This window comes from Mytilinidion resinicola, assembly GCF_010093595.1.
Source record: "Mytilinidion resinicola strain CBS 304.34 unplaced genomic scaffold BDZ99scaffold_10, whole genome shotgun sequence".
NCBI lineage: Eukaryota > Fungi > Ascomycota > Dothideomycetes > Mytilinidiales > Mytilinidiaceae > Mytilinidion > Mytilinidion resinicola.
This window is the reverse complement of record NW_022985446.1, coordinates 1,064,080-1,091,958: the sequence shown is the minus strand read 5'-3', so window position 1 is coordinate 1,091,958 and position 27,879 is coordinate 1,064,080. Positions and strand designations below refer to the sequence as shown.

General features: G+C 52.7%; 13 protein-coding genes across 13 annotated transcripts; 9 read left to right on the top strand and 4 right to left on the bottom strand.

Moving 5' to 3' along the window:
• Nucleotides 1–590: 590 nt before the first annotated feature.
• On the top strand, nucleotides 591–4,618 carry BDZ99DRAFT_520960 (uncharacterized protein; the record flags this gene model as incomplete). The annotated part of the gene is made up of 2 exons (XM_033725581.1): nucleotides 591–858; nucleotides 915–4,618. 2 exons carry the CDS (start codon nucleotides 591–593, stop codon nucleotides 4,616–4,618), a joined length of 3,972 nt encoding a protein of 1,323 aa, XP_033576583.1.
• A 32-nt stretch (nucleotides 4,619–4,650) lies between these two features.
• BDZ99DRAFT_32835 (uncharacterized protein) lies at nucleotides 4,651–4,953 on the bottom strand. Its single transcript, XM_033714296.1, has one exon. It carries the CDS (start codon nucleotides 4,844–4,846, stop codon nucleotides 4,682–4,684), a length of 165 nt encoding a protein of 54 aa, XP_033576582.1. The 5' UTR covers nucleotides 4,847–4,953; the 3' UTR covers nucleotides 4,651–4,681.
• A 106-nt stretch (nucleotides 4,954–5,059) lies between these two features.
• BDZ99DRAFT_520959 (uncharacterized protein) lies at nucleotides 5,060–7,033 on the top strand (the record flags this gene model as incomplete). Its single annotated transcript, XM_033725580.1, has 2 exons — nucleotides 5,060–6,263; nucleotides 6,348–7,033. 2 exons carry the CDS (start codon nucleotides 5,060–5,062, stop codon nucleotides 7,031–7,033), a joined length of 1,890 nt encoding a protein of 629 aa, XP_033576581.1.
• A 302-nt stretch (nucleotides 7,034–7,335) lies between these two features.
• BDZ99DRAFT_387974 (uncharacterized protein) lies at nucleotides 7,336–8,485 on the top strand (the record flags this gene model as incomplete). The annotated part of the gene is made up of 2 exons (XM_033715549.1): nucleotides 7,336–7,544; nucleotides 7,687–8,485. 2 exons carry the CDS (start codon nucleotides 7,336–7,338, stop codon nucleotides 8,483–8,485), a joined length of 1,008 nt encoding a protein of 335 aa, XP_033576580.1.
• On the bottom strand, nucleotides 8,406–10,338 carry BDZ99DRAFT_444027 (uncharacterized protein). Its single transcript, XM_033717875.1, has 2 exons — nucleotides 10,061–10,338; nucleotides 8,406–9,927 (listed from the first exon to the last, which is right to left on the bottom strand). Exons 1-2 carry the CDS (start codon nucleotides 10,092–10,094, stop codon nucleotides 8,720–8,722), a joined length of 1,242 nt encoding a protein of 413 aa, XP_033576579.1. The 5' UTR covers nucleotides 10,095–10,338; the 3' UTR covers nucleotides 8,406–8,719.
• Nucleotides 10,339–10,483: 145 nt separating this feature from the next.
• On the top strand, nucleotides 10,484–13,998 carry BDZ99DRAFT_444024 (uncharacterized protein). Its single transcript, XM_033717874.1, has 2 exons — nucleotides 10,484–10,955; nucleotides 11,001–13,998. The coding sequence occupies exons 1-2, from the start codon at nucleotides 10,613–10,615 to the stop codon at nucleotides 13,823–13,825; spliced, it is 3,168 nt and encodes a 1,055-aa protein (XP_033576578.1). The 5' UTR covers nucleotides 10,484–10,612; the 3' UTR covers nucleotides 13,826–13,998.
• Nucleotides 13,999–15,274: 1,276 nt separating this feature from the next.
• Nucleotides 15,275–15,919, bottom strand: BDZ99DRAFT_388959 (Ydc2-catalyt-domain-containing protein; the record flags this gene model as incomplete). Its single annotated transcript, XM_033715607.1, has 1 exon — nucleotides 15,275–15,919. A coding segment is annotated over one exon (645 nt), but the record flags the coding sequence as incomplete, so codon positions are not given.
• A 450-nt stretch (nucleotides 15,920–16,369) lies between these two features.
• BDZ99DRAFT_463398 (uncharacterized protein) lies at nucleotides 16,370–17,552 on the top strand. The gene is made up of 2 exons (XM_033720076.1): nucleotides 16,370–17,045; nucleotides 17,138–17,552. The coding sequence occupies exons 1-2, from the start codon at nucleotides 16,688–16,690 to the stop codon at nucleotides 17,482–17,484; spliced, it is 705 nt and encodes a 234-aa protein (XP_033576576.1). The 5' UTR covers nucleotides 16,370–16,687; the 3' UTR covers nucleotides 17,485–17,552.
• A 209-nt stretch (nucleotides 17,553–17,761) lies between these two features.
• On the top strand, nucleotides 17,762–19,028 carry BDZ99DRAFT_32680 (uncharacterized protein). Its single transcript, XM_033714295.1, has 4 exons — nucleotides 17,762–17,990; nucleotides 18,047–18,243; nucleotides 18,316–18,766; nucleotides 18,825–19,028. The coding sequence occupies exons 1-3, from the start codon at nucleotides 17,908–17,910 to the stop codon at nucleotides 18,603–18,605; spliced, it is 570 nt and encodes a 189-aa protein (XP_033576575.1). The 5' UTR covers nucleotides 17,762–17,907; the 3' UTR covers nucleotides 18,606–18,766; nucleotides 18,825–19,028.
• Nucleotides 19,029–19,773: 745 nt separating this feature from the next.
• On the top strand, nucleotides 19,774–21,746 carry BDZ99DRAFT_32627 (ATP-dependent DNA helicase). Its single transcript, XM_033714293.1, has 4 exons — nucleotides 19,774–20,050; nucleotides 20,107–20,225; nucleotides 20,282–20,316; nucleotides 20,370–21,746. Exons 1-4 carry the CDS (start codon nucleotides 19,974–19,976, stop codon nucleotides 21,585–21,587), a joined length of 1,449 nt encoding a protein of 482 aa, XP_033576574.1. The 5' UTR covers nucleotides 19,774–19,973; the 3' UTR covers nucleotides 21,588–21,746.
• BDZ99DRAFT_32648 (uncharacterized protein) lies at nucleotides 21,746–23,058 on the bottom strand. Its single transcript, XM_033714294.1, has 3 exons — nucleotides 22,849–23,058; nucleotides 22,614–22,800; nucleotides 21,746–22,556 (listed from the first exon to the last, which is right to left on the bottom strand). Exons 1-3 carry the CDS (start codon nucleotides 22,928–22,930, stop codon nucleotides 21,905–21,907), a joined length of 921 nt encoding a protein of 306 aa, XP_033576573.1. The 5' UTR covers nucleotides 22,931–23,058; the 3' UTR covers nucleotides 21,746–21,904.
• Nucleotides 23,059–23,144: 86 nt separating this feature from the next.
• On the top strand, nucleotides 23,145–25,001 carry BDZ99DRAFT_463394 (MSP domain-containing protein). Its single transcript, XM_033720075.1, has 6 exons — nucleotides 23,145–23,482; nucleotides 23,536–23,606; nucleotides 23,677–23,699; nucleotides 23,756–23,814; nucleotides 23,873–23,988; nucleotides 24,045–25,001. Exons 1-6 carry the CDS (start codon nucleotides 23,443–23,445, stop codon nucleotides 24,621–24,623), a joined length of 888 nt encoding a protein of 295 aa, XP_033576572.1. The 5' UTR covers nucleotides 23,145–23,442; the 3' UTR covers nucleotides 24,624–25,001.
• Nucleotides 25,002–25,356: 355 nt separating this feature from the next.
• BDZ99DRAFT_509122 (glutamine-hydrolyzing asparagine synthase) lies at nucleotides 25,357–27,737 on the top strand. Its single transcript, XM_033724380.1, has 9 exons — nucleotides 25,357–25,452; nucleotides 25,540–25,590; nucleotides 25,641–25,666; nucleotides 25,719–25,745; nucleotides 25,799–25,834; nucleotides 25,887–26,035; nucleotides 26,087–27,381; nucleotides 27,432–27,536; nucleotides 27,590–27,737. The coding sequence occupies exons 1-9, from the start codon at nucleotides 25,427–25,429 to the stop codon at nucleotides 27,630–27,632; spliced, it is 1,758 nt and encodes a 585-aa protein (XP_033576571.1). The 5' UTR covers nucleotides 25,357–25,426; the 3' UTR covers nucleotides 27,633–27,737.
• Nucleotides 27,738–27,879: the final 142 nt, after the last annotated feature.

Here is a 27,879-nt window from a genome sequence, read left to right as displayed (position 1 = left end):
ATAGACTCGCGTGTTTTGTCCAGCTAATGCACAACTGGCAGGAAGTTTACCACTCCCACCTCTGAGACGGATGCTCTGGGCTGTTTGCCACTAATAACTTGAGTATTATAATGGAGATCGCAGCTGTGCCAATGATGCAATCTCGCAGCTAAATTTTGATGAAGGGTAGTACAGCTTGGTGACTGCGGGAACGCGAAAGGAAATTCGATGGTCATGGATGGGTAAAGATGAAACGAGAAACTGCTATTAGACAAACATACTTCAACCAGTGATGGAGTTGGGTCATTTGTATCTGCAGAGATGCATAGAAGCTTGAGAGGCTGGTTGTTCCAGCACGTGATGGGTCGGTGCTCGATCTCCACTCGCTTTGGACCTCACTTCTACGTGGGACTCTACACTTTCGTCGCGTCCTCGACTCCACGCCCACTGCCTACACCTCGAGCAATTCTCACCACGGTCGCGCTACCACTGTTGTTTAATGTGTCTAGCCTCAGCCGACTCCTCACTACGCGCCTTGCCGACTCCTGCGATGCGACGGCTATAACCCTCCCCTCTGCACGCCCGCCGTTCGCGCCGATACACCCGACACGATGCCTGCCCGAAGGCCCAAGGCCTCGTTTGAGCCTATCCCACCTGACTTCGATCTCCGCACCTTTGTCGAAAATGCGGATAACTTCCAATATGTCGACCGCATTTCATACGAGATGATCTCTCAGCAGGGCATTGAGAAGTTCGAGAAATTAGTTCTTCTTCACGTCATCATTGGCGGCAAGCCGCTTGTCATCGATGGATTTGATGAGGTATTGGATCCCTGGACTTTCACTCCCCAGTGGCTTAGGGACAATTGCGGGGATAAAGGTACGTCTACAACCTGCGACCTGTACTTCATTGAACCTCACTTACCAGTCTTGCAGTGGAGAACGCACGCAATTTGACCACCAAGGAGAACATCCCCCTCACCATCAAACATTACTTGAAGAACATGGGTCGCCTGACAGACCAATACTTTGACGGCCCTGAAAACTATCGTGATAAGAATCGCCAACGAATCTATCTCAAGGACATCGACTGTCCGCCAGTTTGGGAAGACAAACTTAAGGAGCATATTCCTTCATTTCTCAACTACCTAAACGAAAGCACTGGTGAAGTTGACGGGCCAGGAGCAGTGGATGAGCCGATCCCAAAGACCACCCGAATCCGTAAGGGCCGTGGAATAGCGCGCGCTGGAGACCTGATGAGCAGTCTTCCCCCAGAGATGAGGGCAGAAAATCTGATGTGCTACATCGGACATGAGGGTACTTACACACCCGCACATCGCGAGATGTGTGCCTCTCTGGGTCAAAACATTATGGTCGAAGCTTCTGAGACTATGGGAGAAGGCGGAAAACCCGAGCAGCGCGGTTCCTCGATTTGGTTCATGACGGAATCGAAAGACCGCCAAGTTGTTTCGGAATTTTGGCTATCTATCTTGGGCCACGACATCGAAGTGGAAAATCACTTCGCCCAGCTTATTGCTTGGAAGCGCGCGCTTTTTACCACTTATGTGGTCGAACAACGCCCGGGAGACTTGATCTTGATTCCACCTCTAGCCCCCCATCAAGTCTGGAATCGGGGTACACGAACTATGAAAGTCGCGTGGAATCGGACGACCGTGGAGACCTTGCAAATGGCCCTTATTGAAGCTTTGCCCAACGCCCGTCTGGTCTGTCGTGATGAACAGTACAAAAACAAGGCCATTGTGTATTACACTCTCCTAAAGTACTCCGGACTGCTCAAAACAGCTCGCGCTCAAGTGGAACTGGGTGGTGAACAAGCGGAGGCATTGCAGACAAGTCACAAAGTTCGTCAAGTACAAAAGGACTTCAAAAGACTGCTGGATCTCTACAAGTTGATTTTGCTCTCTGAGATGTTTGGGCCAGATACCCGGGAACACCCCGAGTTCATTCCATTCGACAGTAATGTCACATGCGCCTACTGTAGAGGCAACATTTTCAACCGGTTTCTAACATGCAAATCGTGTGTCAACGGTCTCGGTACTGAAAACGAGGAGCCATACGATGTCTGTATGGAATGTTATGCTATGGGCCGTTCCTGCGCTTGCCAGTCGAACCTGACATGGGTTGAACAATGGAAATGCAAAGACCTGCTGCACAAATACGAAGAGTGGAGGGCACAGGTTGTCGAGATTGACGGAGGCGTGAATGAGAAGTCTCCATTACCACTCCCAGAAGAGCGGCGATATCTCGGAAAAAGGACGCTGGCCCAGGTCTGTCAGGGACAGCTCAAGGCCCGGCCATGGGTGGACGTAAAGCAACCGAAACCCGCTGACGATGAAGACTCTGGCGATGAGATTCAGGTGAACGAAGATGGGATAGTGAAAAAAATGGTCAAAAAGAAGTCCAAGCAATGGTTGGCTTCACACAAGTCCTGCCATGTCTGCCTCCAGAGGCATCCAAAGTGGAAGATGGCGATGTGTACGAATTGTGACTATGGCTTTTGCTACGGCGCCCTCTTCAGGGCACACGACCTGATGCCATTGGCAGTAATGTCAGATCCGAATTGGAAATGTCCACACTGTCGCCGTGTTTGTAACACCGGAGCCTGCCGTCGAGATGCTCGGCAACATCCTTACGAGCCAAAGATGACCCTTCTAGGACACGACACGAAGAAAGTTGCTGATGTCAGAAGCGTAGAATGTCTCGTGGATTTCAGTGTCTCCAACCAAAATTGGCTTCGTGACGACGTGGGGTCGCCTTTGGAGACCTCACGACTTCTTAATCGGCGCGCGGAAGCTGAGCGAGAAAAGCAGAATGATCCGACACTGGATGAGGGCTACTACGACCAGACCGACTCCCATCGTATGAACCGATATGGGATAGAGTACTCGCCCGTTGAGGAATCGTATCAAGGTTCCCAGAGACTCAATGCTGGTCTCATCGATCCGTCTTTGGGCGGAGAGGATGGTACTGGGCCGTCACCCTGTTCACAGAACAGAGCCGCACACTTTGATCATGACAGCAACTTCGTGGAGCCTTCAGCTCTTTACCACGAGGGTTATCAGCCAGTTGACGTTATGGATGATGACGGCGGGCCTTCTCTACTCTACCACCCAGACCTAGGCGGAGAGATCCCGAGGAACAGCTTATCTAAGAAGAGAGGTAGAGATTACGAGGGCGACGAGCAGGTCAAGGTAGTGGGTGCTAAACCAAAAAAACCAAAGAGGGACAGCTCGGGTGTACAGCCCTCTTCGCAGCCCAAGAGTGGGGCGACGAAGCAATTCCAAAAAGAGCAAGAGAAACGAAAGCTGGAGGATGCTCGCAAAGCTGGACGATTTATCATGGTCGTTGCGGCCATGAAAGGTAAATCTAGGGTCGTGAAACTCTCTATCAGTGGTGATAGGTTGGCTCTTTTCCAGGCAGAACAAGCAGCGAAGCAAACGGCGGCGACCACTTCTGGTGCTGATGGTGCTGTTAGGGAGAGTAGAGCAATCATCCAGTCGGACATTCTTCCACCGCCTCAGAAAGTGAACAAGGAAACGGCGAAAAAACCCAACGCATTTAGATACCGCGTTGAAGACGATGCCGACTTCAATTCCAGGAGTCGTAAGAGGGTTTCAAACGGAGTTGACGGTCCGCCTAAGCCGAAGTTACGTCCCTGCTACGAGGAGATTACGGTAGATTCGGAAGAAGAGGAAGATTTCCACGAACTTACTGGCAATGTCAATGGCAACAACCATTCACGGAGGGTTTCCTCTTGGCTGGCTCGTAAGGATCAGGAAGACGGCGATATGCCAACTGAACTGCCCGAGAACTTCAAGGACGGAAACGTGAACCCTCATCGCCGAACTGAGCGTAGGAAGACTATGCCAAATTCCAAAGCAGGTGCCCAGATTCGACCACCTGGCGCCCGTCCTGTCCGAGCTAGTACGGGTCAAATTTCAGATGAGGACGGTGTCTATGAAGAGGACGATACCCCTACCGGACCGACTCCTTCAGCGTCACCGTTACGTCTAGCAGAGTCCGCTGCGGCAGTGTTAGAGGCACAAAGGAAAGCAGACGAGAAAAAGGAGGCCGAAGAGAACATGAGGGCGAAAATGTCGGCTGCCGAATGGGCAATGGATGACGACGACGACCAGCATTCGGATGATGGCTCCTTGGATGCATACATCGATACCATTGCTGGTGCTAAGGTGTTTCCACCGAAATCTGTGTCACCGCCACCATCGGAAGTCACTGTGCCGAAAGCCGTCGCTGCCAAGTCCAGCAATTCGATCCTGTCAAGACCGGGAATGGCTGGTCGAAAGATTAAGATTGTGTCCGCAGCTTCTCGTCAACAACAAAGCAGCACCCCGAAATCTAATACGCCGGCTAAAAGAATCGCTTCTATCTCGACAACGAATGGAAACCGCAATTCTAGTGGACCCACGGAAGTACAGCTGTCAGAGTCTTCAGAAAGCGACGACGATAGCGGTGGCGAGATACCGGCAGTCGCACCTGCGCCAAAGGCGAAGGTTAGACGGCCTTCTCTTGGGAAACCTTCACTTGGCGCCTCAGGATTCACGCCAGTCAATAATCCGTCGCTGAAGCGTGGCCGGGGGCGACCGCCTAAGCAGAAGTAGGCTTGCATGGTCAACGCCAAAATCACTCTAGTTGGTAGCTTCAGATCTCTGCTTAGCTCGACACTAGCTGGTCTCTTGAGGGGGGGGTCTATGATTTGTTCTTACTGTAGGCGCATTGTAACCGGGCAGCGATTTGGGATGGAGAGCGACGGTGTATGGGCTTGCAGGTTTTGGTTTTCTTGATGGTTTTCCTGGGGGCGATGTTGGCTGATTCAATGACGAGGTCATCAAAAACTTGCTGACTGGATGTCCCGCAACAGATTCATAAGTTAAAGCGAGACACTAATTGGCTCGCTTGTTGTCTTGGCACGCTACTTACTCAAAATCTCCGACCGGCCGCTCTAGCCTTCTCGCCTGCATGCCACCCATCCTCATCGAACATCGCAACCCCATCCATCGATCATCTAAACAACGAGCGGCTCGTACGATCAGCCTGAGAAAATGCAGCGCACGGACTCACAGAAGGGTGGCGGAGGCCGTAGCAGGGCCGGCTCGAAGTCCAATCGAGACCCCGACAAGGAATTTCCGGAAGCCATGAGTCCAAAGGTGCAGGCACATAGACCGGATCTGAAGCAAGGAACTGCTTTCTACTTGGTCGTATGCGGCGCAACGAGTGAAACCGACAGCTGGATGTGGTCTGATTTTATGGCCTACACTGTACTGTTACGCGGATGCGGCATCAATGGCACTTTCCTCAACTGCCTGGACCTCGACAAGATCTTTGGATTTCTCTCACACGACAACCATAAGGATATTCGCTTCGGGCAGGTTCAGGGTACAGATGAGCCTCTACTCAAGTACACTAGACTTCGATATACCACTGAACCGAGATGGTGGGAGCAGGTCGATCCGGACGACCTCATGATGAGAGTGTGGGGATGGGTTGTGGATGTGATGAAAAGAGCAGTGCCTGGAGATGCAGTCAACATCATCGTCGAGGCCCATGGAAACGAGCTGTATGGAGCCAAGTTAGGAACCAAGTACCTGAGCAAACATCAGGCGGGAACACTATGCAACAAATTTCAGAAAGGGGTTCAGGTCAACTTCATTGTTGGCGCCTGCCATTCTGGCATCTTCACCGATATCGTTCGCTCCCAAGGACAGGAGCCAAGATACATCTCAAGTTCGACATCAGCCAAGGGGCTCGCCATGTCCTTTCCCAGGTCTGTCAGTAACCGAGTTCGGAACATGAAGTTCGCACAAGCATGGGTGCAGTCATTGGCTCGAGTCACCTTACCGGGACTCCCGGACCTTCCACGGCAACCCTCACGAAGCCTTGCGGAGCATGAGAATTTCTTGCGCCAAATGACATACAGGTCTGTCTCCGGGTCGATGGATGATTATCAGTCGTACATAGCGCCGAACGACTTGACACAACTTGTTGAGGAGATGGTCTTCAGGGAGAAAATCGATTTTCTCTACGATCCTGCTGTGACCTCGAGTCGGAGACGTATCGAGGTTCCCGCTCTCGACGAAACGATCATGAGATATTTTTTAACACCCACTGAAACTTCAAAAACTCCACATCCGCAAAACTCAAATCCTCAAGGACTCGTAGCCGAACTGAAAGCTATCGTGGTAGCGGAGAAGGCTTTCTGCAACCCTGACACTCACCTCGCTGCCGAAGACATTGGCGTACTAGAAGGTTGGTACTACAAGACTGAGTCTCCAAGGTACTATGGCGAAATCTTGAAAGTGCTCTACTACCGAGGATGACTTCAGGTTGCAGTCCTTGATGTCTTCCACACCCTTGTGAGTAGGGGTCTACTCCTGTCAACCGCTATTCAGCAGCCGGTGGATCTTGTAAGAGCCTCGAATGAAGCGAGGGACGCAGGAATGCTTCTTGGTTGCCTTGAAGGATTCCAAGACGCTGACGGAACTCCTTGCCCTTACCACTTGTCTCTTAGCGACATCTTAATATGGTTTGCAATCATCATACTGCGTGGCTACAACTCCGCCCCGGGCATTGTCATGGAGACTATTCTCGATACTAAATTTCTTGGAGGCCTTAACCGAGACAGAATCAGCGAATATCGGGAAATCAGCGACAACTTGGTGGCATGGCGCCACGACCCTAACCATTGTGTCGCTCCACCGGGTCGCACCGCTGGCTTTGGCTTTTGGCTGCCACATAACGCGGACTTGAACAGCCCTGAAATGGTTACGGATGCTCTGTTGGCTGGACAAAAGCGCTTCAACAGAATAGAGCGCTGCTTCCGTGACTGGTTTGGGGTACCGGAAAATATCCTACAGCTGGAACAAGAGCAAGAGAGGTACTTCGAACGACACCCTGAACGCGCTCCTGGATCGGAGTTACGAGACATAAGATGGTGGCCCGCTCCCGAGGCCGACGAGGCGGCCGACGAGGCGTTTGCGGGATGTGGTTGGAGGCCATTTTCACATTCCAAGGAGTAAGGTCGAGCTTGATTGCACGGTGGAGTTGAATGGACAAGCTTGCAGAGTTGCTGCTGTTACAATTGACTTGATCAAGAACTGTGTGCAGAATTGGAGAACTTAGCTTAAACAAACAACACATCCTAATCCTCATCTACCGCAGTATACTGGTACAATAATCCCCTTCGTGAACGAGTCCTCCGACATTTGCGAACCCACGATTTCACGTGAGACCGCGTCCAAGCGTGTTCATTGGCCAACGCCATCCATCTCCAACCTCACCTCTCACCAAGCCCTCCACAATTCTACTCCAACCCACCGCCATGACCCTCCTTACTCCCTCCGCAATCACCCTCTTCGCCTTCCATAACGCCCTAACGCGCTACCCCGCCACGGTTCCCTCTAAACTCCACGATCTCGACACAGCCCGTTTCACGACCCTCCCCGCCACCGTCGCGAAACGGAGAGAAGAGAGTGGCGGAGATGCTTGGCTAGAGAAACGGGAAGTGCTCCAGTTGGTAGAGTGGAAACTGTACGCGCCTGATCTCTCCCACCATCTCAATCTCATCGCCTACACTCTACGGGTTTCTGATTCGAGAACACCCCCGGCGTGATGCCTAACCTTTAGAATATGCGAAGACTCAATGTACTGACGGGAAGTGGTATGACACTAGAAAACATGGCACATTCCGCCCCACGCTCCTAAAGCTCGTCGACGGCAACCCCGCAGAGAAAATCGTGGAGAGCACGCGCAAAGCCTTCGCAGCCCTCTCCCCAACGCCTACCCCCGCGTCTATCGCCGCCGCACTCCCCCTCCTCACGCCCCTCTCCGGCATCGGCCCCGCGACCGCCTCCCTCCTGTTATCAGTGGCGGCGCCAGATAGCGCGCCATTCTTCTCCGATGAGGTGTTTCGGTGGGTGATGTGGGAGGAAGCGGAGGTGAAGGGGAAGGGAATGGGGTGGGAGCGGAAGATTGGGTATACGGTTAAGGAATACCGGGCGGTGGTTGAGGGGGTGGGGAGGGTTATGGAGAGGCTGGGGGTTGGCGCGGGGGAGGTGGAGAGGGTTGCGTGGGTTTTGGGACGGGAGGGTGGGGATTTGGGAGTGGGGAAGGGGGGTGGAGTAGGGGCGGAAGTTGAGGGGAAAGATGAGGGGGAGGGGGAGAGAGAGAAGTTGAAGAATGGGAAGGGCGTAAAGGGAGACCGAAAGGGGAAGATTGAGAAGAAGACGGTGAAAGGGGGTAGGAAGGCTGTGAACGAAGCTGTGAAGGGCGAGGAGCCTCGGCGGAGTAAGCGGAAGCCTGTAGCTCAGGACCCGCTGGAGGAGTCGAAAGTTACAAAAAGGTATGCCATCACCAAGTCAATCGGGTTCGATTTGCAAGCTCACGCATCACAGGAGGGTGAAGTAGTGAATTATAAGACCCAATTAAGTCCCGATATTCCACTGAATATCAGCGCTCAAAATCTCAGGTAGCGATCCCAAAGTGCCCTAGGGTATCAGTGATAGAAGGACATCCATCCATACGCCGGGTTCAAACGACTGCTCCATACCGCACGATGCCCACTTCCACACAGATAACCAATGACTACCCCGATTCCCATTCCACGCCCTTTGCTATTCATCCGTGTGGAGCTCCATTTCCAACCCTGCCGTAGCTCCATCGCCATGATATAATGTGCCCCTTGCGCCTTTCCTAACAATTTACTCTCAAACTGCAATTTCCTTGCCCTTTCCTTTCACATCCTCGGTCAACGTCACTGTAGACGGTTCTTCGTCTTCTCCATCACTCCCCTCGCCCTGCTTCCATTCCGAGCTGCGCCGACTCAGCCTGCCAGGTCCAGTCTGGTTGGTGGGGCTAGCCAGAGGGCTGGCTGGGGTAGTAGCGTTCGCGCCTATGCTCCCCGTAATACTCTCCGTCCTGCCATGGCCCAGAAGCCCACTGCGAACGCTAGCGCCGTCTACTCCCTGTTTGTTAGCGTAGTAGCTGTTGCGTTCGCTGAGTGGTGCGGCTGCAACGACTCCAGAGGAGGAGTACACACTTGCGCGTTCCGCACTAGCCAGGCCACCGACGCTCGGTCGGCCCTGTGGGCTGTATATGTTGGAGTTGTCGACGTTTGACGACAACACGCTGAGCGGGAGCGATTCGCGGCTCCCTCCCCATACAGAGGATGGCGCCAAAGCGCGCACGGAGGCGTCGGTGTCGACGGAGTGCCTGCGGCGACGCTTGGACGACGATGCTAGGGTAAGGATGGAAGCGTTGTCCGTGAGGATGTTGTTCGCCGTTGCGGCTTGGTAAGTGTTCGGGTTGGACGAGGGTGCTAGGTGCGAGGGAATCGCGGATGCAGGCGGAGATATGGGGTACTGGTGTGAGAAATGTACAGGGGGGCCATTTGCAGATCCTGCTGCCTGCGTGCCCTGGCCATGGTGCTGGTGCGCAAGGAGGTTGGACGGAGCCGTCGATTGAATGGTTGTGAGAGTGGTTGTTAGAGAGCGTTCAGAGTGGTTTGGAGAAGAAAAAGTGCTGTTCCCACCCCCTGCTGTGTTCGTTGTACCTGATTTCGACTGGCCTGTCTCCGAGTGTACCGTGTCGTTATTTGTGGCGACAGTCGGTGCGGTAGATTTGTTGCTTGTAGCAAAAGCACGGTTGTGGCTAGTGTCTTCTAGTGATGTGTAGCTACCGTTGGTATTCGAGGTTGAGGTCGGGTTGGAAAAGGAGAGGTGTCCATTGTTGCTACGGAAGTGGCCTGACTCGGGGTATGGGTTATTATTCTTCGCGGCAGCCTTCTTGCTCTTCGATTGTGACGCGGATTGATTTTTCTTGCCAGTGCCATTAGGGGCGTCTGAGGAAGAAGAGTTCTTGAGGTTCGCGAGGCGCTTCATCCAAGCCGCGAACGGCCGTCTGCGGGTGTGGCGGTCTTTCGCCATGAGATGTTAGCAAGCAGCAAAGCAAAAGAAGCTAGAGTGCTGAAGCATTATAGCCGGATGAGAGCGGGTGGCTTTTAGCAAGAAGCAACGAAAGCAATCGCTAAATTGGACGACAAAGCATACCATGCGGAGGCGCGGCAGGCTCAGCAGTCGCCATACCGATTGTTCACTACAAGTCTGATACTGTAGTAGGGAAGCCTGCTGGCAGTCTTCGAATGGCGGGCGGTCGACGTCGTGTAAGCTCGGCGGCAGATTCACAGGTGTCGACGAGCTCCACGTGGAATTTATTGGCGATGACGAGGCTGCGCAGGAGCCAGGCGCGCCAGACGTGACTGGCAGCACGGTATGAAGCGCGTAAGGAAGTGAGTATGTTTGGAGGTTGACAGCCCGTAAGAATGGCGAGGCTGCGAAGGAAGCTGGGTGTGTATATGGCTGGAGAGGGCGGCGCTCGTGGAGTTGAGGCTGTCTTGTCTCGAACGCATCGGGCCGCCCTGCGCCACCAGCTTTCTCAGGAACGGCCGTGCAGGAGCTTCCATCCCACCGACGGCCGAAAGAATGCCCAACCTCCAGAATATCTCAGGACCAGGACTCGTCCCCAGCTACTTCACCGTCTGAGCATGGCCGGATGCGGCTTCCTTCTCGCCAGAAAACGTGAGGATAGCCACTTCTCTCTGCATGCATCAGCATGGACCGCCACAATCAACAACCCACCGCATGCCTGAGCTCCGGACCTCGAATGGCTGCAGCATGGACACCAGCAAAGATGCCATGAGAAACCGTTCCCAAGGAGCTATTCTCCCTCTGCCCGCCGACGTCATTGCCCAGATCAAGTCATCTACTGCCATCACGTCCCTGACCGGCGTGGTTGTAGAGCTCTTTAAGAATGCCTTGGATGCTGGAGCTACTAAGCTAGAGGCCACTGTCGACTTCGGCCGTGGGGGGTGTACTGTAGAGGATAATGGCCTTGGTATAGCTCCCGAGGAGTTCAGGGACGGTGGCGGTTTGGGTAGGATGTATTGTATGTTTTCCCAACCTTGCGTGGTATATAAACTCACCCAAGAAGATACTTCAAGATACAACTCCGGAGATGCTACCTTCGGCCGAAATGGATCCTTATTTGCTTCTCTCGCTGCCATGTCCCTCTTGACGATCACCTCCCACCACCATGAGCATCGCTCCCATAATACTATGACACTTCACCACTGCAAGCCCATCGCAAGGCAAATACCCGCGCCATCGCACCACGATATCACCTGGCGTGACCACGGCACTCGAGTGACAGTTCGCGATCTGTTCGGAAACATGCCTGTTCGAGTAAAGCAGAGAGTCCAAGTGCTTGAGGAGAGATCAGAACACGACCGGCTCTGGGAGGCCTTAAAAAGGGATGTGACTGGGCTCCTCCTTGGGTGGCAAGGAGAGTGTTCTATCAGAATTAGGGATGCAGACACAATACGGAATTTCACACTGAACGGACCGTCGCTAGCATCATTGGGGTCTCTTACCAAGCAAAAACCCACGGGCGAGAAGAGGATTGCTCCAGAGCTGCAGTACATGCTCAATATGCTGACGCAAGCCTCATACATTCCACGAGAAGACTGGAAATTATGGGTGCCAGCATCGGCTTCCACTTCCCAAGTCAGCATTAAAGGGGCAATCTCCCTTGAGCCAGCGCCGAGCAAACGAGTGCAATTCCTTTCTCTTGGGATTCGATCGTTATCCGCAGAGTCTGGACACAACGAGCTGTACGATGAAATCAACCGCCTCTTCAGCCTTTCCAGCTTTGGTGCAGTTGAAGATGCCTCTGACGTCGACGATCATGAGAAAGAGCGCAGGAAGCACGACAAGCGATTCAAGAGCGATGGCATCACGAACCGCCAGTTGAGAGGCGCACGCAAAGGGACCGATAAATGGCCAATGTTTTCACTACGGGTCTGTCTGAAGGAGCCATCTACTGCTTCTATGCCCGAGAGTTTGCTTCTAGAAAGTGAAAGCAAATTGCGGTCGATCATTGAAGTCTTACGCGCTATGTTGACTCAATGGCTCTCGGTTCATCACTTTAGGCCACGCAAACAGCGGACGGCTTTCGACAAGCCTTTGAGTGAGTCTCTCTCCCCGCCTGACGAGAAGACCCCGCCCAGAGCGATACACAGCTTCTTCGACGGCAGCAAAACTGAAACAGACGTTGTGCGGGTGGCGACACCAGACGTGACCAACAAAAAGCGAAAGAGGTCAACGCCATCCACTATAGGATCTGTCACTAAATCCAAATCCGAAGCTGGGACACAGCGCCAATACCAACCTTTTACGGAATGGAGCAGAATCAAAAGCGGCAAAAGCGGGTTCTATGACACGCTCTGGAACACTGGAAAAGTTGTCAGGAAGAATGAGTCTCAGGACCAGGAGAATCAAGTGTCTATCATGCCATTCTCACCCTTCAGCGTTGAGCCCATCTTACAAGGATCTCTCGGCGACTTGAGCCTTTCGATAGACCTATCCAGCGTTGACTCAACTGCAGTTATGGAAGATCAATCTCCCACTAATCCCAACCCACATGAGAACGAACCTGAACACGAATCATCTCACCTTGACGAGACTATTACGTGGACAAATCCGTCAACGAAACAAACCTTCCTGATCAATGCTAGAACTGGGTGCGTCGTTCCCAAGGAATCTCAGCGACCACAAACCGAATCATCTTTGTTTTCGACACCTACAATTTTAGCCGATTACAATAGGCCACTTCGCCTGCGCCAAAGAAAGAGACCAGCAACAACAGATGAAAGCTCTAATCCATGGTTGAACGGACTTCTCAATGAGTGGGACAACCCTGTCTTCAAGCAAGCGGAATTGAGCATACCACAAGTATCGCTAAACGGTACAATTGTCGAAGCCATTGAGGATAGCCATTTCAAACATGATTGCGGCCATGTCGATATGAACAAAGCCTTTAAAGAAGCATCGCTCTCTAGATCGAGTAAACTTTCAAAGGCCGCTCTTCAGTATGCAACAGTCATTGCGCAGGTGGATAAGAAGTTCATCCTTGTCAAGACGAAGGGCGATTCTGACGACAATAATGGCACAGTTTTGGTACTTATCGATCAACACGCGGCAGACGAACGTATTCGCGTCGAAGCCCTACTCTCCGACCTCTGCATGCCAATTCCTGAATCGGCAAACCGCGTACCCTTCCGCTCGAATCTAGGCCACAAGTCCCGGGTGGACTTTACGGTGCTGAGCAGCCCACTCCGCTTCTCCCTTTCATCCCACGAGAGCCAGATATTCCGCACTCATGCGCCAACGTTCGCCGCCTGGGGCATCCTATACAACCTCACTTTCCCCACACAGTCTTCAGCCAAGCCTCCAGCGGAAATGCTACCATCAACACTCACAATCATCACCTTACCCCCGGCCATCGCTGAACGCTGCCAGTCCGACCCAAAACTCCTCATCAATCTCCTCCGCTCCGAAGTCTACAAACTCGACGAAGCTCCAGCCCGTCTTCCCCCCAAACCAACGGACACTGAGCCTACGAAAACCCATCACTGGCTTCGCTCCATCGGCTCTTGTCCCTTGGGCTTATTGGATCTCGTGAACTCAAGAGCATGTCGTAGCGCGATCATGTTCAATGATGAGCTGAGTGTAGATGAGTGCAGGGAATTGGTAAGGAAGCTTAGTACGTGTGCGTTCCCGTTCCAGTGCGCGCATGGGCGGCCGTCTATGGTGCCATTGGTGGAGATTGGGACGGGGGACGAGAGTGCCGGGTTCGGGGCTGGGGCTTTTGGGGACGCGTTGGGAGGAATGCGAGGTGATACTGGGTCGAAGGAGAAGAGTTTTGTGGATGCGTTTAGAGCGTGGAAAGAGAAGGAGCGGGGTGGGGGTGGTTCTTAGCGGTATCTACCAGTACATACGATTTTTAGACCCTTCTGCTGGAGTAAGCTCTTCTTGTGATCCTACAAGATTCAGCACTATTCTTGATAGACATATGCTATCCTCCTACGAAGCGGATAAAGATGTTACCAATTGACTCCTTCATCCTTTGTGGAGGACAAGGCATGATACTTCGGGTCACGTGCATTTCTCGCTTATGGCACTCGCTTAAGGGAAGAAAGAAAAATGGCCCGGTGAAAATATACACGGTGCTCCACACCTCGCTTAACCCTTGTCGAGCCAAGACTTTCCTTTCCAAGTCATCACGTGCTGATGTCTCTTTCAATTCCTCATCCACAGAACTTCGAGTCCGCATCAAAACATGACGGGTGGGCCGGTGCATAACGTATGGATTTTTTATTCCTTAATACGTCCGCAACTCGCTCTACAACGCGCTGAAGCCTGAGCCGGAAATGGTGGCTAACCCGCAATTATTCAAGTCAGTGTATGAGCCTATTGCTTCTACTTAGACGATTCTACTCTACCTTTTAGCAGAAATATGCACAGTTCCATAGGAGCATATATCAGTTGGAAGAATATCTTGGTCCATATCTTTGAATCGATTAAGTAAGTTTCGGCTCTACTTTTTCCTGCTAGCAGAGATTGCCTGCTAGCAGCATGCAGTATCTCGATCTGTGATCATTTGTCTTTGCTTGAAGGAGGTTTGGCGGACCTTTTCATTTTCTTTTCCTCTGATTATTTCCCTCTTGTTGCAGGTAGGGAGCTTTTTCTACTTTTTTTTTTTGCCATGCCATCACATCCTTCGATCTTCGACTTTATGTCCACGTCTGCACGAGGTTTAGTGCTCTTTTTCCTCGAAACAGCCTGAGATTCGGCGTGCTCCAGATCTTTTCCTTTCCCTGTTAGTGAACCAATTTTCTTTCTACTCTTCTTGGTCAGGGCGTCTGATTTTGCTGTCGCAATGTCGTCAGTGACTCCGGCTTCGCCATCTCTTTCGATCTTGAACCTAGCCCCCTCCCAGGCTACCCAGGCTGCAGCCTGTAGGAAGCAATCCGCGAGATCGTCAAACTTCCTGGGATTCCCGCTGATCGGAATCTTCATCTTTGGCTTCTTTGCCCTCGACACAGGCGAGCACAGCGTCAACCTCGTCTGCTCCGCCTCTTCCGAAAATGAGAACATGAGCGGGATGATCGACTCCATTCTTTGTTTTTCCGACTTGCTACCGCCGGACGATTGAGACGAGAACTCCGAGCCTGACAGCCATGATTGCACAAGCTTGATCTTCTGGAGCTTCTTGACTTTCCCTCGCGCCAACACACTAGTCTCTTCCATACCGATCACCTCGCCTTCTGCGCCGAGTACTGCTTTACTCCTCACTCTAGGTACCTTCTCAGGATCCACCCAGAATGCTCCTACGCGTGCCGGACTAACATCGAACACGGACGGGAATTCCTTCTTCGTTGATTTTGGATGAGAGGCTGTTTGGCGCAGGCTTTCGAGTATAGCCCACAGCATACCCTCTAGCATATTGACCCGCACAGTCCACTCTTGGATTGCGGCACCACCGCCAGAGCGGTACCTCTGCCGCTCGATGAGAATTATATCCGGCTCATACGGCAGCAGAATGCGAGTGAGAAGAGCGTATGCAGTAGCAGCCAAGTTGCGGGGATGGAAAGGATCATCTGGAGCATCTTCGCCATCCGAGTCTCTCGGTACGGGATCCGAACTTTTCTTTGCGGTTTCCCATGCGACGTCTATGCGGCGCCAAGCGATGGTGCTCATGTGGCCTTTCGGGGTTTCTTTCCTGATCGTAGGTTTGACCTCTAGCCTGACATCTGCGACGCAGAAGGCGAGATTTTTAATGCCCATGTCGACACTGAGAATCCTGGTCCTTCCTTTTCTCTTTGTTAATGAGTTGGGGGTGCCTTCTAAAGCTAGAAAATCAATCATATTATCCGTGGCGATGGGCAGGCGAGGCGTTTTGAGGTCCTGGGCCAGCCGTGCTTGGAGCACCGGTCTCGTACCACTCGCCGGGCTACCAATACGCGCGAGGAGTGCTTTTAGCTCCGCTATCGTGACCTTTTTGGCGGACATATTGGAGAACTAAGAGGAGTGATGTATGTAGCATGTGCCGAGAGTATCTTTCGAGTTCCCGACTTTCATCTTAGACTGTGTTGATCCATAGGGGAGAGTGCAGAATCCCGTGATAATGTCGCATAAGCGCGTTTGAATGCTCATGAACATTTATAGCCAAAGTAGAGAGACGGTAGATGTTCACGACGCGTGGTGATGTTGGAAACGGTAATTTGGAAATGAGAAAGATTTAGGAATGATGCGATAGACACAGGTAGCGAGTAGAGAAGGTTTGATTAGATATGATCCACATTTGCACTGCCATGATGCTAAAGAGTGGATGTATTGATGGAGACAAGAAGGGACATGGTTTAGCGTGGCCTCGAGACGCGTTCTGAACTATCACGTGATGGTGGTCCCACTCACTGATAGAGGCCTCGGGATACCACCCTTGCCAGCTTGCCGCCACAACTCTTCAAGAAGGTACATTTTGGTTTCATCACACTCGAATCCTTCAAATCACAGGCATAGAGCCTATCCATGAAATCTTACTCAGTACACATAGCACCACTCACACAGGATCGGTTAAGGATCGGCTACACAGATCCGTCGTTGATCCGCTACAAATGCGGAGTTGTGTAAGCAGAATGCGGAGCTCAAGTACTACCACAGTACAGTAGGAAGTAAGGCGTCCGTCAGCACACATTCACAAGCACATATATAGGTTTAACGCCTTGCTTCCATATCACACAACCATTTCATCATTTCATTCTGCACTTCTCGATCGAAATGGACATTCCAACCGGCCCTGGCATCCTCGTTTCTCGATTCAAGCTTCGCGACTCTTTTGAAATCTCTCAAGAATTGCTAGAGAAGTGGTACGACGAAGTTCACATCCCCGACGTCCTCGCAACCGGCGGCGTCAAGTCTGCTTGGAGGTGGAAGGCGGTGGATCCCGAGTATGGAAGCCAGAACATTGTCTTGTACAAGCTTCCAGATCTAGCATTCGTAAATGGTCCCAAATTTCAGGCTGTCAAGTCGACCAGTGACCTGCTGCCTGGAGGCAGGTCGATGCTAGACTTCACGGCGTTTGAGATGAGGTTCTATTCGATGGTACAGTTGTTCCAGACGGAACAGCAACCAGAAGGTTTGTCAAGCCTTACGTTTATCTTCTCCACCTGATTGGCACTCCCTTTTTCGCGATTTTGGACCTGAAGAATCCTGTCTCATGGGTAGCAGATGCAACGTCAACAATCATATGGGCGGCTATGGAACCCGCTGCAGGCGGAGCCGCTGACTTGGACTCGTGGTATCGTGATGAGCACAACCAGCAAATGTCAAAGGAACCCGGATGGAAGCGAACGACGCGGTTCCGGATTGTTGGTCAGTTATATGACTTCACACCTGCGAATGACGCGCCAAGCTTCCTGACCATTCATGAATTCGGAGATGGACACAAGATTGGGAAGAAAGTGGTGCCATTGGACCCAATAACGGAGTGGACCAAGAAGGTGATGGGTTCTGCGAAGACGACTGATGCAGCAGTTTACCACAAGGTGAAGAGTTTCGGAAAAGCAGCAGAATAGACTAGGGTACGCGCTGAATTGCTCAGAATGATATCATGCATTGAAGCCTTCGTATCCACTTGCACTGTCTCAAGATGGAAACGCGCACCCCATGTTCGACGAAAAGTGTGGACGACTGACGGAACGGACATCCACCAATTATAACTGAGGCCGGCCCCTCGAAGCCTCTGTCGAAGCTTCGTCACGATACGTGCAGTGCCCAGAAGGGGCTAGATGATTCCACTGCCAAGGCAAGGCTGTTCCTGACGCTGCCGAAGAGCTCCGCAACAATGACGTGTTTTAGTGGTGCGACCTCTAGCTCAAAACAACTGCCATGCTCTTTCTCGAGAGCTCTCACTTGCTACATAAGTCCTGGAATCAACCCTGATAGTTAACATTCCTTGCAACTAAAGTTCTCACGAACCCACCCAATTGCACTCCAAGATGTCTTCCGAATCACTCGCAGCTTTCCGCAAGAATGCCAGCACAGACCTGCGGAAGCTCTCTGAAGAGCACCTGCAACATGAGTACGACCCTCTACTCACGAGACCTTATTGGAGGAACGAATCTAACAATCTTGCAGCCTCCAACAATCCGACCGCGACACCCTCGAAAGTGCAGCCAAGAAAGTCTCCACCCACGCGACGATTGGGTCTGCGATAGGCATCGGATTGGGCCTATTCCTCGCCATCAGAATCCGCACAGCGCGCAAGACGATGTTCCAGGCTTTCCGCGCGACGGAGAAACCAAAAGCGGTGCAGTTTGCGGACGGAAGGACAGGTGCTTACCCTCAATTCCAACCCCCGCCAAATTCATGGTTTCAGCATGTACTTACTGTTGTTTTCTTTGCAGAGGCAATCCCTGACCTAACACCCCTCCTACAACCTACTACCTTCGGCGACATCGCGACCTACACTTTCTTCTCCGCTGGCGGACTGTTCCTTGGCGGCGAGACTGGATTCCTGACGGGCTCAGCGTCAGCTGCGAGGATGATCACGTCGGATCCGGAGTCGAAGAAGAGGATTGAGAGCGCGTTTCGGAAATATAGGATCGATGTGTTGAAGAAGGAGATCGACCAGCTGCAGGCGCAGGATAAGGGCAGTGATTCTGGCTGGAGAATATTCAACCAGGGTGAAAATTAGAGGTTGGGCTATGGTATTGTAATTGTGAGCGCTGTTTAATGATTAGGCGATATTGAATGTGAGCATGAAGTTGATGGCCTTGTTTTCAAGAGTGCATAGGATCTGGGGGATGCTGGATGACAACGCAATGTCACGCCGCTCTATCACGCGGCAGTTTAATTGCAGGATACCCATCCTTTGAATACCTTTCAATGATAAGTCGTCTAATCTGAAGGACAGGTTCGTTACATTGTAATGAGTATGCGAAGAAAACCGAAGTAGACCTAAAACTAAGTGCTACTATGGTCTAGCCTGGGGGAAACGCCTGAGAATCACGAAATCAACGATACAAGTCTATAGCCTCATTGAACAGTCTTCTCACAGCGTGTCTTTGACGACTCTCACGATACTGTCCGCCATACCTGCAAACCCCTGCCTTTGGGATGAAACGTTCTCACGGATCTACAGTGTGAAAGCTAATTGCCATTTACTACTCGCAAAGTAATGCGATCACACTCCGGGTGTCTCTCCTTCAGAAGACCTCCCGTCCGCACCTATGGTACTGTTTGTATACTTCGCAGCCCAGGCGTCGACTTCCTTCTGCATAGATTCCCTCGCATACGTGGGATCGTTCCACAGTGAGGAAAGTTACAAAACACTGCAAAAGCATGATGACCCGAGAGGAGTGAGTGGGCTAGTGTGATAGTACGTACAAGGGGCTGCTACGTGGATAGTCGATGGGAAGGGGCCGAGACTCCATTACTTATAGATAGTCTATCATCCTGTTCACACTTGCTATGATCTAAGGTTAGTGGAATCTGATCAGATGGGCGTTTTTCGAGACACTGTTGTATACCCAAGCGTGCAGGAGGAGAACATTAATGATCTCAAGATCGTTAGTGCCATCTTGAGGCGAGGATATGTAATCAATTTGAAATGGAGAGTACGAAGGGACATGCTGAGACAAAGCTAGCAAGCTGGGAGTGAATAACGCTCTTTGACGACGCTTCAACCTATTTCGTGACTTCTAAAGCTTGCATCAGAGAAACCTCACACTGACAGTCCGCCTACTTGCCGCTGTTTGTTGAGGTTGATCTAGTGACTCGGCGTGCGAAGCGCATCGCGCGTTCCCAAAGCGGAAAGGTCGTTAACGCGTGAGTTCTTCCCCTCGACGTCAACCCTCCACCCACGATACTTACAATCAATTCACCAAGTCGCGTGGGCCTGATTATTGAAGAGGCAATCAAGAGCTTCTTTGAGTACACATTCATGGGCGCTTCTCTTTGCTAGAGGCCGACGTGGAGGTTGGCACCTTGTAGAGGCTTGGGACGCCATAAATAGGCGGTATCATTTCTCAAACGCAGACGGTTTCTTTCCGTCTCCTTTTCCATGATGGCGGGCAAGAAACAATTCCGGCCCGACATTGACTTCACTCTGCGTCGCGTCTTCAAAAAACACTCATTTCGGTCAGTTTGCTCTTAGTTCTCAATGCATCTGCCTTTTCCTAAACGTCGCATTGAAGGGCTCTCCAACGAGAAGTCATAAACGCTGCTCTCGGCGGCGAAGATGTCTTCCTCCAAGCGGCAACTTCGTTTGGTAAAAGCTTATGCTTCCAACTGCCTGCTGTCGTTGATCATGGCAGTATGTCCTCCACTCTATTTCAGCCAGAACTATACTCTAAAACCTAAATTTCGCAGTAACGATCGTCATATCTCCTCTCCTCGCTCTGATGGTACGTTTCACAGTTTGCAGTACTGAAGAGTCTTCATATCTCACACCACCCAGAATAACCAAGTCGCCGCCATGCGCGCCGCAGGCATCAAAGTCGCCACAATCAACAGCACAACGCCCCATTCCGACAAGGCCGCCATCATGGACGACCTCCAATGCGGGCACCCTCTTACTCGCCTTCTTTACGTAACCCCTGAGTTCTGCCAACTCGACCACTTCCGCAAGATCCTCCGCGTCATCTACACGCAGTGCGAGCTCGCCCGCATCGCCATCGACGAAGCCCACTGCATCAGCGAATGGGGCCATGACTTCCGCCCCTCCTTCCAGGCCCTCTCATTTTTTAAACGCGAGTTCCCCGATGTCCCCATGATATGCACAACCGCTACTGCTACTGCACGCGTGCGAGAAGACATCATCACCACGCTCAAGCTCGACCCGGCCAAACTCAAGATCTTCACGATGACCACGAGCCGCCCGAATTTGCACTATGAGGTTAGGTTCAAGTCGGACGAGGAAGACCACTACCCGGACTTTCTTGCCTGGCTCCGCGCAGCTCACACCCGGCGTGCCGCAAACACCCCCAGGGGAACACAGCTCGCGGCGCTGAACCTGCGCGCTGACAACGTCCCAGGTATTATATACACCCTCTTCCGCAAGGACTGCGAATCCCTCGCCGCGCGGCTTCGCGCAGACGGCATTGGTGCGAAGCCATACCACGCTGGCCTCCCCCACACTGATCGCGCAGACCATTTAGCGGGCTGGGTCGCCAACCGTGAAGGCTACGACGTTATCGTTGCCACCACTGCGTTTGGTATGGGCATCGACAAAGAAAACGTCCGCTTTGTCGTGCACTGGCAGATCCCCAAGTCCTTCGAAGGCTTTTACCAAGAAGCCGGACGAGCTGGACGGGACGGGAAAGCCTCTGTCTGCATCCTGTATTACGGCCGCGAGGACCGCGATCGAGCCGCGAACATGATGGCGCGGGAAAACGCGAAACATCATCATGCGGGCGCGGCGCAGCAGGCGCAGATAATGAGTCGGGCGAAGAGCTTGCAGGCGCTGATTGCGTACTGTGAGAGCACAACGGGGTGCAGGCACGCGGCGATCTCGAGGTATTTTGCGGATACGAACAAACCGAAGTGTGAGTGGGCGTGTGATTGGTGTAAGGATGCGGTGGCGTTGGTGAAGAGGAAGGAGAGGGGGTTGGCGAGTGAGGAGTGGTGCTCCACGCAGAGGGAGGCGGGGGCGTATGTAGTGGATGACTATGATTGAGGGGAGTGGTACATGAAAGGAGTTTAAGCGTTCAGTGGGTGTCTTTGGGCTATATGGTATAATGATACTTTAAAAAGGCACTGCTCACGTCTTCGAGGCTTGAAAAGGAGTAGCTATAACACAATCATGGGTTGAAATACTCTACAGCAGATCTTTGTATATATCTACTTATTGCAAGATAGCACGACCTGCCACAACACCAGATCCATGGATATCATGTATATGTGAAACTTTGTTCACATTTTTTAATTTCTTTCTTCCTCGATAGCCATCGTGAGGTCGTAAGATGCCGTAAGAATGCTAGATCATAAGCCCGTCTACTTAACGATAAGCATCGCACTAGGAACCAGACCCGCCTCTTTCAACGTCTGCCCGAAGTCGGTCCTGTCAAACACCTTCTTGGGGAATGTCTGAGTGAATGTCTGAACCTCGGGTATGCTCTCAGAAAGCGCATGTGCGACCTCGAACAGCGTCGTCTCCACGGGGAAGCTCTTCGTGACCCGTCCCCCAGGAGTCTGCAGCGCCAGCCTCGTCTCAGTATACGCACTTGCGGGCTTCGACGTCGTAGGACCCGAAGTCGTGGCATACGTAGGCTCAACCGCCGCCGGTGGAGCCTGGCCCGCCCTGGCCGCCTTCTCGAGCTCTGCCTTCCGTCTCCGCTCCGCCTTGTCCGCCTCGATCTTCTCCAGCGCGCGCTTGCGGGCGTCAATCTCTAGCTGCTTCTCGCGCTTCTTGGCCTGGGCCTCCTTGAGGCGCTCCTTCTTCTCCAGCGCCTCCTTGGCCTCGTGCGACTCCTTGGTGTTCTTCAGGCGGATCTTCTCGTTGTTCTTACGGTCGATCTTGTCTTGCTCCGCGAGCAGGGCCTTCTTCTCGATCATTTTGGCGCGCAGTTCTTCGAGCTTGGCCTTCTTCTCTTCTTCGGTGAGGGGCTTGATTTCTTCGGTTGATTCGGAGAAGTTCTCGTGGTTTCTATTTGAATGGAGAGTTAGTGAACAGCTTTGATTGTTATGCTGGTGATGGTCATACGTCTTGGTCGCGTGGAACTCGGCTTGAGCTGCGCTCCGGAACCGCTTCCCACAGTCGTCGCAGACCAAGCTCTGGGCCGTTTCGCCCGGCTTGAGAGCTTCAGGTTCTGCGGAAGCCTCTTCCTCTTCTTTTATTTGCTCTATGGTCTTCTCTTGGTTCTTGTCCAGCCAGTCGATGGCGCCTTGTACTGCTTCGGAGTTAGTAGATTCAGGCAGAGGCGGGGCAGTGAACGTACGGCCGCCGGTCTTCTTGACGGCGATTTGGGCTCGCTCCTTGTCGAAGCCCATATCGAGAAGCTGTTCCAGGTCTGTGGCCATTTTGAGGTTTTGTAGAGGTAGTTGCGAGGTAGGGGTTGGTTTGTGAGAGCGAGATGTGGCGTGTAGCTGCGCGAACCTTAAGTAGTACCAGAGTTGGTAGCGGGGTGTATTAGTGATTCAGCAATAATCAGAGCGCAAGGTTGAAGTTTGGTAGTTAGGCAGTCATTAATCGCATTTCCACGGTAAGGCTACCGCCAGCAGCCTACCGATCTGGTGAAGGACCGTTCGTGATGACGGTGTTTGTTGAAAGTGCTTTCTAGACTTCCCTAGCACGGCCGTTCTCAAGGTGACGACAACCGAGCCGCCTCCAACAAACCGCATCACCACCGCGTCGACTCCCCATATTGCTTCCTGTGCTCGAGGATCGCCCGCTTGCTCTAGTTTTCACCTCCCACCTCCTGTACCACAAGCCACCTATTGCGCCGATCAACAACTCCACCTCATCCTCGTCGCGCTGCGCCCCCTCATATCGACAATTAACAATCAACACACGCACCCCCGACGCCGCCAACATGTCTGTCGAGTTGGACCCGGTCGAGCTGGGCTTCAAGCGTACGTCTTCCATGTCCCAATTCAATACTCGTGCATTCACTGATCTCGTCTAGGTCCCTTTACCCAGGAGGTCTCCCAGACCCTGCGTCTCAAGAACCCCCATAGCGATCCGGTGGCCTTCAAGGTGAGCGATAAACACCTCGTCCCAATCCCACACATATCCCACAGCTTCACCGATAACTGACGCTCTGCAGGTCAAAACCACTGCGCCGAAGCAGTACGCGCCCTTCGCGCCCCCATCCTACCCCACACGAGCTGACCACGTTGCTGTAGATATTGCGTTCGACCCAACTCTGGTCGCATCGAGCCCGGCAAAGATGTCGAGGTTCAAGGTAGGGAAATGCCTCATATCACTGTGGGGGTTGCCGGGCCGCTGACGTGCATGTCTAGTCCTACTGCAGGCCATGAAGGAGGACCCCGCTCCTGATGCGAAGTGCCGGGACAAGTTCTTGGTGCAGTCAGTCGCTGTGACTGCTGACAAGGAGTTTCACAATATCGCATCCATCGTATGCTACCACCACCTCGAGAACTGAACACTGTTTACTTACCTTGCGCCTCCCAGTGGTCTCATATCGAGCAGACCTCGAAGTCGTCTATTCAGGAGAAGAAGATCCGAGTCATATTTCTCCCTGCCGATGGATCCACGGCTACCCCCGCCAAAGTGAATGGCGTAAAGCACGAGGATGAATCAACCCTTCAGTCTCCCTCTCCCGAGGCCGTCACCCCACTGCGATCGAACGCCACCCCCGTGGGATCCATATCCCGCCCAGCAGACCGACCCGCAGACAATAGCCACCTAGGTGACGCAGTTGCATCTGCACATAACCCCGCTACTTCCGGCGAGCGATCGACCGTTGGCGCCGCAGTCGCTGCAGTCACCAGCGCCGTCCCAACTTCGACTGCCGAGCTCCAGGCACAGCTCACGGATGCTAAGGCTCAGATCCTGAAGCTGAAGCAGCAGGTCGAGCAGCACGGCCTGAGACAGCGAAAGGGCGAAGCCGTTGCCCAGGATTCGACGACCAGGGTTGCATCCGGCACGACTGGTCTGGGGGTGCAGCAGGCACCTGCAAGTGGCGTCCCAGTCCAGATCGCGGCTGCTCTGTGCCTCATTAGCTTTCTCCTCGCATATTTCTTGTTCTGATTCCCCGCAATGTGCAAGCATCTCCCACCTGCCAAGACCGTTGGAATTGCGCAAGTAGCGGCCCCGGATTTGCCGCTTGAAGAAGCGTGTGGGATGTCGGCTGATGGAGATCATGCCACGGGAAAAGCGAGCTGAGGATGGAACGGGGACAGAAGGTACGGTTCTTTTGTTTCTTTTTCTGGTTTCTGCGGCGTGATAATCGTGGGGAATGCTTTTGGAGCCGGCGAGCGTTGTATGCACTGCGTTTTGGCCTATAGCGACTATGGCAAGCACTCGGGGCAAAGGAGCTGTGGAGCTAGGTAATGAGGCAGCACGAAGATCACTCTGGGGGCGACACCTGTATCAACAGTTCATACAATCGAATTGATGCGTCACGAGAACGTCCATCACGTACATTTCTTTTCATGGCCACGGGCGCTGTAAATTGCCGCTTCGTGGGGGGTGGCTCACGACTGAAGCCGTGGTGGCTCACGATGATGCGGGGAAGATGCAGCACCCCTCACGCAAATCCCACGATCCCACACTATCCCACCCGCAAGTGCTATGTATGTATCACGGGCGCGGTCACGATGGGTTCGATATGAAGCCCGGCACCCTGGACGCAGATGCAGCAGGGACAGGCATTCCAGTCGCGGCGTATTCTAAGTGGGGCGTTTGGCCGATTACCGCTGGTGGCCGCGAAGGCCGTTTGACTCAGGCCATGGACAAAAAAATGTCGCCCTCGCCCAGTACTTAAACACCACAACCACCGCCTCATTGTGCTCCAGCACACATTCCCCCGATTCCTCTCACTAGCCGCCATCATGTGTGGCATTTTTGCCTGCCATTGGTACGTCACACCACCCGGCGCAGCGCTCTGCAATGCCCCTCGACTGCCCCTCGTCCGCGCCCTGATAAGTTACTAACACTCCACCAGTCATCCCGATGTGCAGAAGTTCAAGTCTACCGCGTTGAAGATGGGCAAGGCGTGAGTTCCTTCTTGACGATCGTAGTGAACCGCTGCTAACCGTGCTGCAGCGTCCGACATCGGGGCCCTGACTGGAGTGAGCAAGCATATCCTGAGTAGCATTCGAGCAATTGACTGAAGCGTCACAGGTGGAAACTGGATAGCAAACAACACCAGTAACATCTCCTCAGCCCTCGCGTCTTTAGACGGTATGCTAATTAGAATGCAGTCCTCGTCCACGAGCGTCTCAGCATCGTCGGTGTTGGTATGCGCCTCAACTTCCTAAACTATATGACTCCACGCTCATATCTGCCCAGATTCCGGTGCACAGCCTCTAGTCAACGACGACGAGACGGTATCGCTCGCTGTCAATGGCGAAATCTACAACCACCGAATCCTCCGCAAGGGCCTCAAGACCCCCTACAACTTCAAGACACATTCGGATTGCGAAGTCATAATCCCATTGGTACGAGAAGAGAATACAGGCGAGACAGGTTGTTGCTGATATGTGTGGTAGTATCTTGAACATGATATCGACGCGCCGAAATACCTGGATGGCATGTTCGCCTGGGTCCTGCACGACAAGACTCAAGATAGGGTGATTGCGGCCCGAGATCCTATTGGAATCACCTCGTTCTACATGGGCAGATCTAGCACGACCCCTGGAGCAGTTTACTTTGCCTCCGAGCTCAAGTGCCTACACCCCGTGTGTGACGATATCATCTCCTTCCCCCCTGGACACGTATACGACTCGAAGACGGACAAGTTGACGAGGTATTACACGCCGAAATGGTTGGTCGAGCCGAGCCACGTTCCAACAGCTCCAGTGGACTACAAGCTTTTGAGGACAACATTCGAGAAATCGGTACGGAAGCGATTGATGGCGGAAGTGCCGTATGGAGTTCTCCTCTCTGGCGGTCTCGACTCCAGCTTGGTTGCCTCGATTGCTCAACGTGAGACGCTTCGATTAAACGCACTTGCGACGAAGCGATCTACGAGCACCAACGGTACCAACGGCGAGTTGGATGGCCACGCTGCTGGACATCTGGTGGGTATTGACGATGGCGATGAGCTAGCTACTGTCCAGGTCCTCCCTCAGCTTCACTCGTTCTCTATCGGGCTCCCCAACGCGCCGGACGCGATTGCTGCTAAGGAGGTTGCGGACTTCCTGGGCACAAAACACCACACCTTCACGTTCACTATCGAAGACGGACTCAATGCTCTTTCGGACGTCATCTACCATCTCGAATCGTTCGATGTCACTACCGTTCGAGCATCCACCCCGATGTTCCTCCTTAGCCGGAAAATCAAGGCTCTAGGCGTGAAGATGGTACTTAGCGGCGAAGGCAGCGACGAAATCTTCGGCGGCTACCTCTACTTTGTAAACGCGCCAGACAAGAAAGCGTTCCACGAGGAGAATGTAAGGAGAATCAAGAACCTTCACCTGGCGGATTGCCTCCGAGCCAACAAATCTACCATCGCCTGGGGCGTGGAAGCTCGCGTGCCGTTCTTAGACAAAGCCTTCCTAGATGTGGCGATGAACATCGATCCCGAAGACAAGCTCATCAAGAAAGACCAAGGCCGCATCGAGAAGTACATTCTCCGAAAAGCCTTCGACACCACCGACGAGCCCGAGACGCAGCCGTATCTTCCTGATAAAATCCTATGGAGACAGAAGGAGCAGTTCAGTGACGGGGTCGGGTATGGGTGGATTGATGCGCTGAAGGACAACGCTGAGCTGCAGGTCACGGATGAGATGATGAAGAACCCGAAAAAGGAGTGGGGTGATGATATCCCAGATAGCAAGGAAGCGTGCGTACAACCTGGACGTCTTGGCATGGAGTATGGCTAACTGTGAACAGGTACTGGTACCGAACAATGTTCGACGAGCACTTCCCTGCCTACTGCGCCAAGACGGTCATGCGCTGGACCCCGACCTGGTCGGACCAGACAGATCCTAGCGGACGGTAACGATTCCCTTACCCCCCTCCTATTGAAACACACACTAACAACCGAACAGTGCAATCGCCTTCCACGAGTCAGCCTACGAAACGAAGAAATGAGATTCTCATAGCATTCACGTCATCGACTTTCGCTAGCGGGACTATTTACGGTTCTCAATCTGTGTTCATCAGTGTGCTTGGTTGTCCTACAGGCGAATATCAAACTGCGATAGATTGGATATGGAAGGTGTTCAATTTGGTGGATACTCTTATGATCGATCCATAGCACCTGTGTACATATAAAGTACGATGTACTTTTGATGACTTGTCGGGTCTTAATCTTGACTTGTGTGAGCTTTTGTGACGA

What these genes read in the sequence shown, in the direction of transcription:
- BDZ99DRAFT_32680 (XM_033714295.1), top strand. Translation starts at nt 17,908, where the DNA reads ATGTCTTCCGAATCACTCGCAGCTTTCCGCAAGAATGCCAGCACAGAC. An exon ending in GAAGAGCACCTGCAACATGA is followed by an intron (nt 17,991 to 18,046) that starts GTACGACCCTCT and finishes ACAATCTTGCAG; the next exon opens with CCTCCAACAATCCGACCGCG. An exon ending in GTTTGCGGACGGAAGGACAG is followed by an intron (nt 18,244 to 18,315) that starts GTGCTTACCCTC and finishes TTTTCTTTGCAG; the next exon opens with AGGCAATCCCTGACCTAACA.
- BDZ99DRAFT_444024 (XM_033717874.1), top strand. Translation starts at nt 10,613, where the DNA reads ATGCATCAGCATGGACCGCCACAATCAACAACCCACCGCATGCCTGAG. An exon ending in CGGTTTGGGTAGGATGTATT is followed by an intron (nt 10,956 to 11,000) that starts GTATGTTTTCCC and finishes TCACCCAAGAAG; the next exon opens with ATACTTCAAGATACAACTCC.
- BDZ99DRAFT_32835 (XM_033714296.1), bottom strand. Translation starts at nt 4,846, where the DNA reads ATGACCTCGTCATTGAATCAGCCAACATCGCCCCCAGGAAAACCATCA.
- BDZ99DRAFT_463394 (XM_033720075.1), top strand. Translation starts at nt 23,443, where the DNA reads ATGTCTGTCGAGTTGGACCCGGTCGAGCTGGGCTTCAAGC. An exon ending in GGTCGAGCTGGGCTTCAAGC is followed by an intron (nt 23,483 to 23,535) that starts GTACGTCTTCCA and finishes GATCTCGTCTAG; the next exon opens with GTCCCTTTACCCAGGAGGTC. An exon ending in AAAACCACTGCGCCGAAGCA is followed by an intron (nt 23,700 to 23,755) that starts GTACGCGCCCTT and finishes ACGTTGCTGTAG; the next exon opens with ATATTGCGTTCGACCCAACT.
- BDZ99DRAFT_32627 (XM_033714293.1), top strand. Translation starts at nt 19,974, where the DNA reads ATGATGGCGGGCAAGAAACAATTCCGGCCCGACATTGACTTCACTCTG. An exon ending in TTCAAAAAACACTCATTTCG is followed by an intron (nt 20,051 to 20,106) that starts GTCAGTTTGCTC and finishes GTCGCATTGAAG; the next exon opens with GGCTCTCCAACGAGAAGTCA. An exon ending in CTCCTCTCCTCGCTCTGATG is followed by an intron (nt 20,317 to 20,369) that starts GTACGTTTCACA and finishes CACACCACCCAG; the next exon opens with AATAACCAAGTCGCCGCCAT.
- BDZ99DRAFT_509122 (XM_033724380.1), top strand. Translation starts at nt 25,427, where the DNA reads ATGTGTGGCATTTTTGCCTGCCATTG. An exon ending in GGCATTTTTGCCTGCCATTG is followed by an intron (nt 25,453 to 25,539) that starts GTACGTCACACC and finishes ACACTCCACCAG; the next exon opens with TCATCCCGATGTGCAGAAGT. An exon ending in CAGACAGATCCTAGCGGACG is followed by an intron (nt 27,537 to 27,589) that starts GTAACGATTCCC and finishes ACAACCGAACAG; the next exon opens with TGCAATCGCCTTCCACGAGT.
- BDZ99DRAFT_444027 (XM_033717875.1), bottom strand. Translation starts at nt 10,094, where the DNA reads ATGGCGACTGCTGAGCCTGCCGCGCCTCCGCATG. An exon ending in GCCTGCCGCGCCTCCGCATG is followed by an intron (nt 9,928 to 10,060) that starts GTATGCTTTGTC and finishes TCATGGCGAAAG; the next exon opens with ACCGCCACACCCGCAGACGG.
- BDZ99DRAFT_32648 (XM_033714294.1), bottom strand. Translation starts at nt 22,930, where the DNA reads ATGGCCACAGACCTGGAACAGCTTCTCGATATGGGCTTCGACAAGGAG. An exon ending in CGTCAAGAAGACCGGCGGCC is followed by an intron (nt 22,801 to 22,848) that starts GTACGTTCACTG and finishes ACTCCGAAGCAG; the next exon opens with TACAAGGCGCCATCGACTGG. An exon ending in GAGTTCCACGCGACCAAGAC is followed by an intron (nt 22,557 to 22,613) that starts GTATGACCATCA and finishes CCATTCAAATAG; the next exon opens with AAACCACGAGAACTTCTCCG.
- BDZ99DRAFT_463398 (XM_033720076.1), top strand. Translation starts at nt 16,688, where the DNA reads ATGGACATTCCAACCGGCCCTGGCATCCTCGTTTCTCGATTCAAGCTT. An exon ending in GACGGAACAGCAACCAGAAG is followed by an intron (nt 17,046 to 17,137) that starts GTTTGTCAAGCC and finishes CATGGGTAGCAG; the next exon opens with ATGCAACGTCAACAATCATA.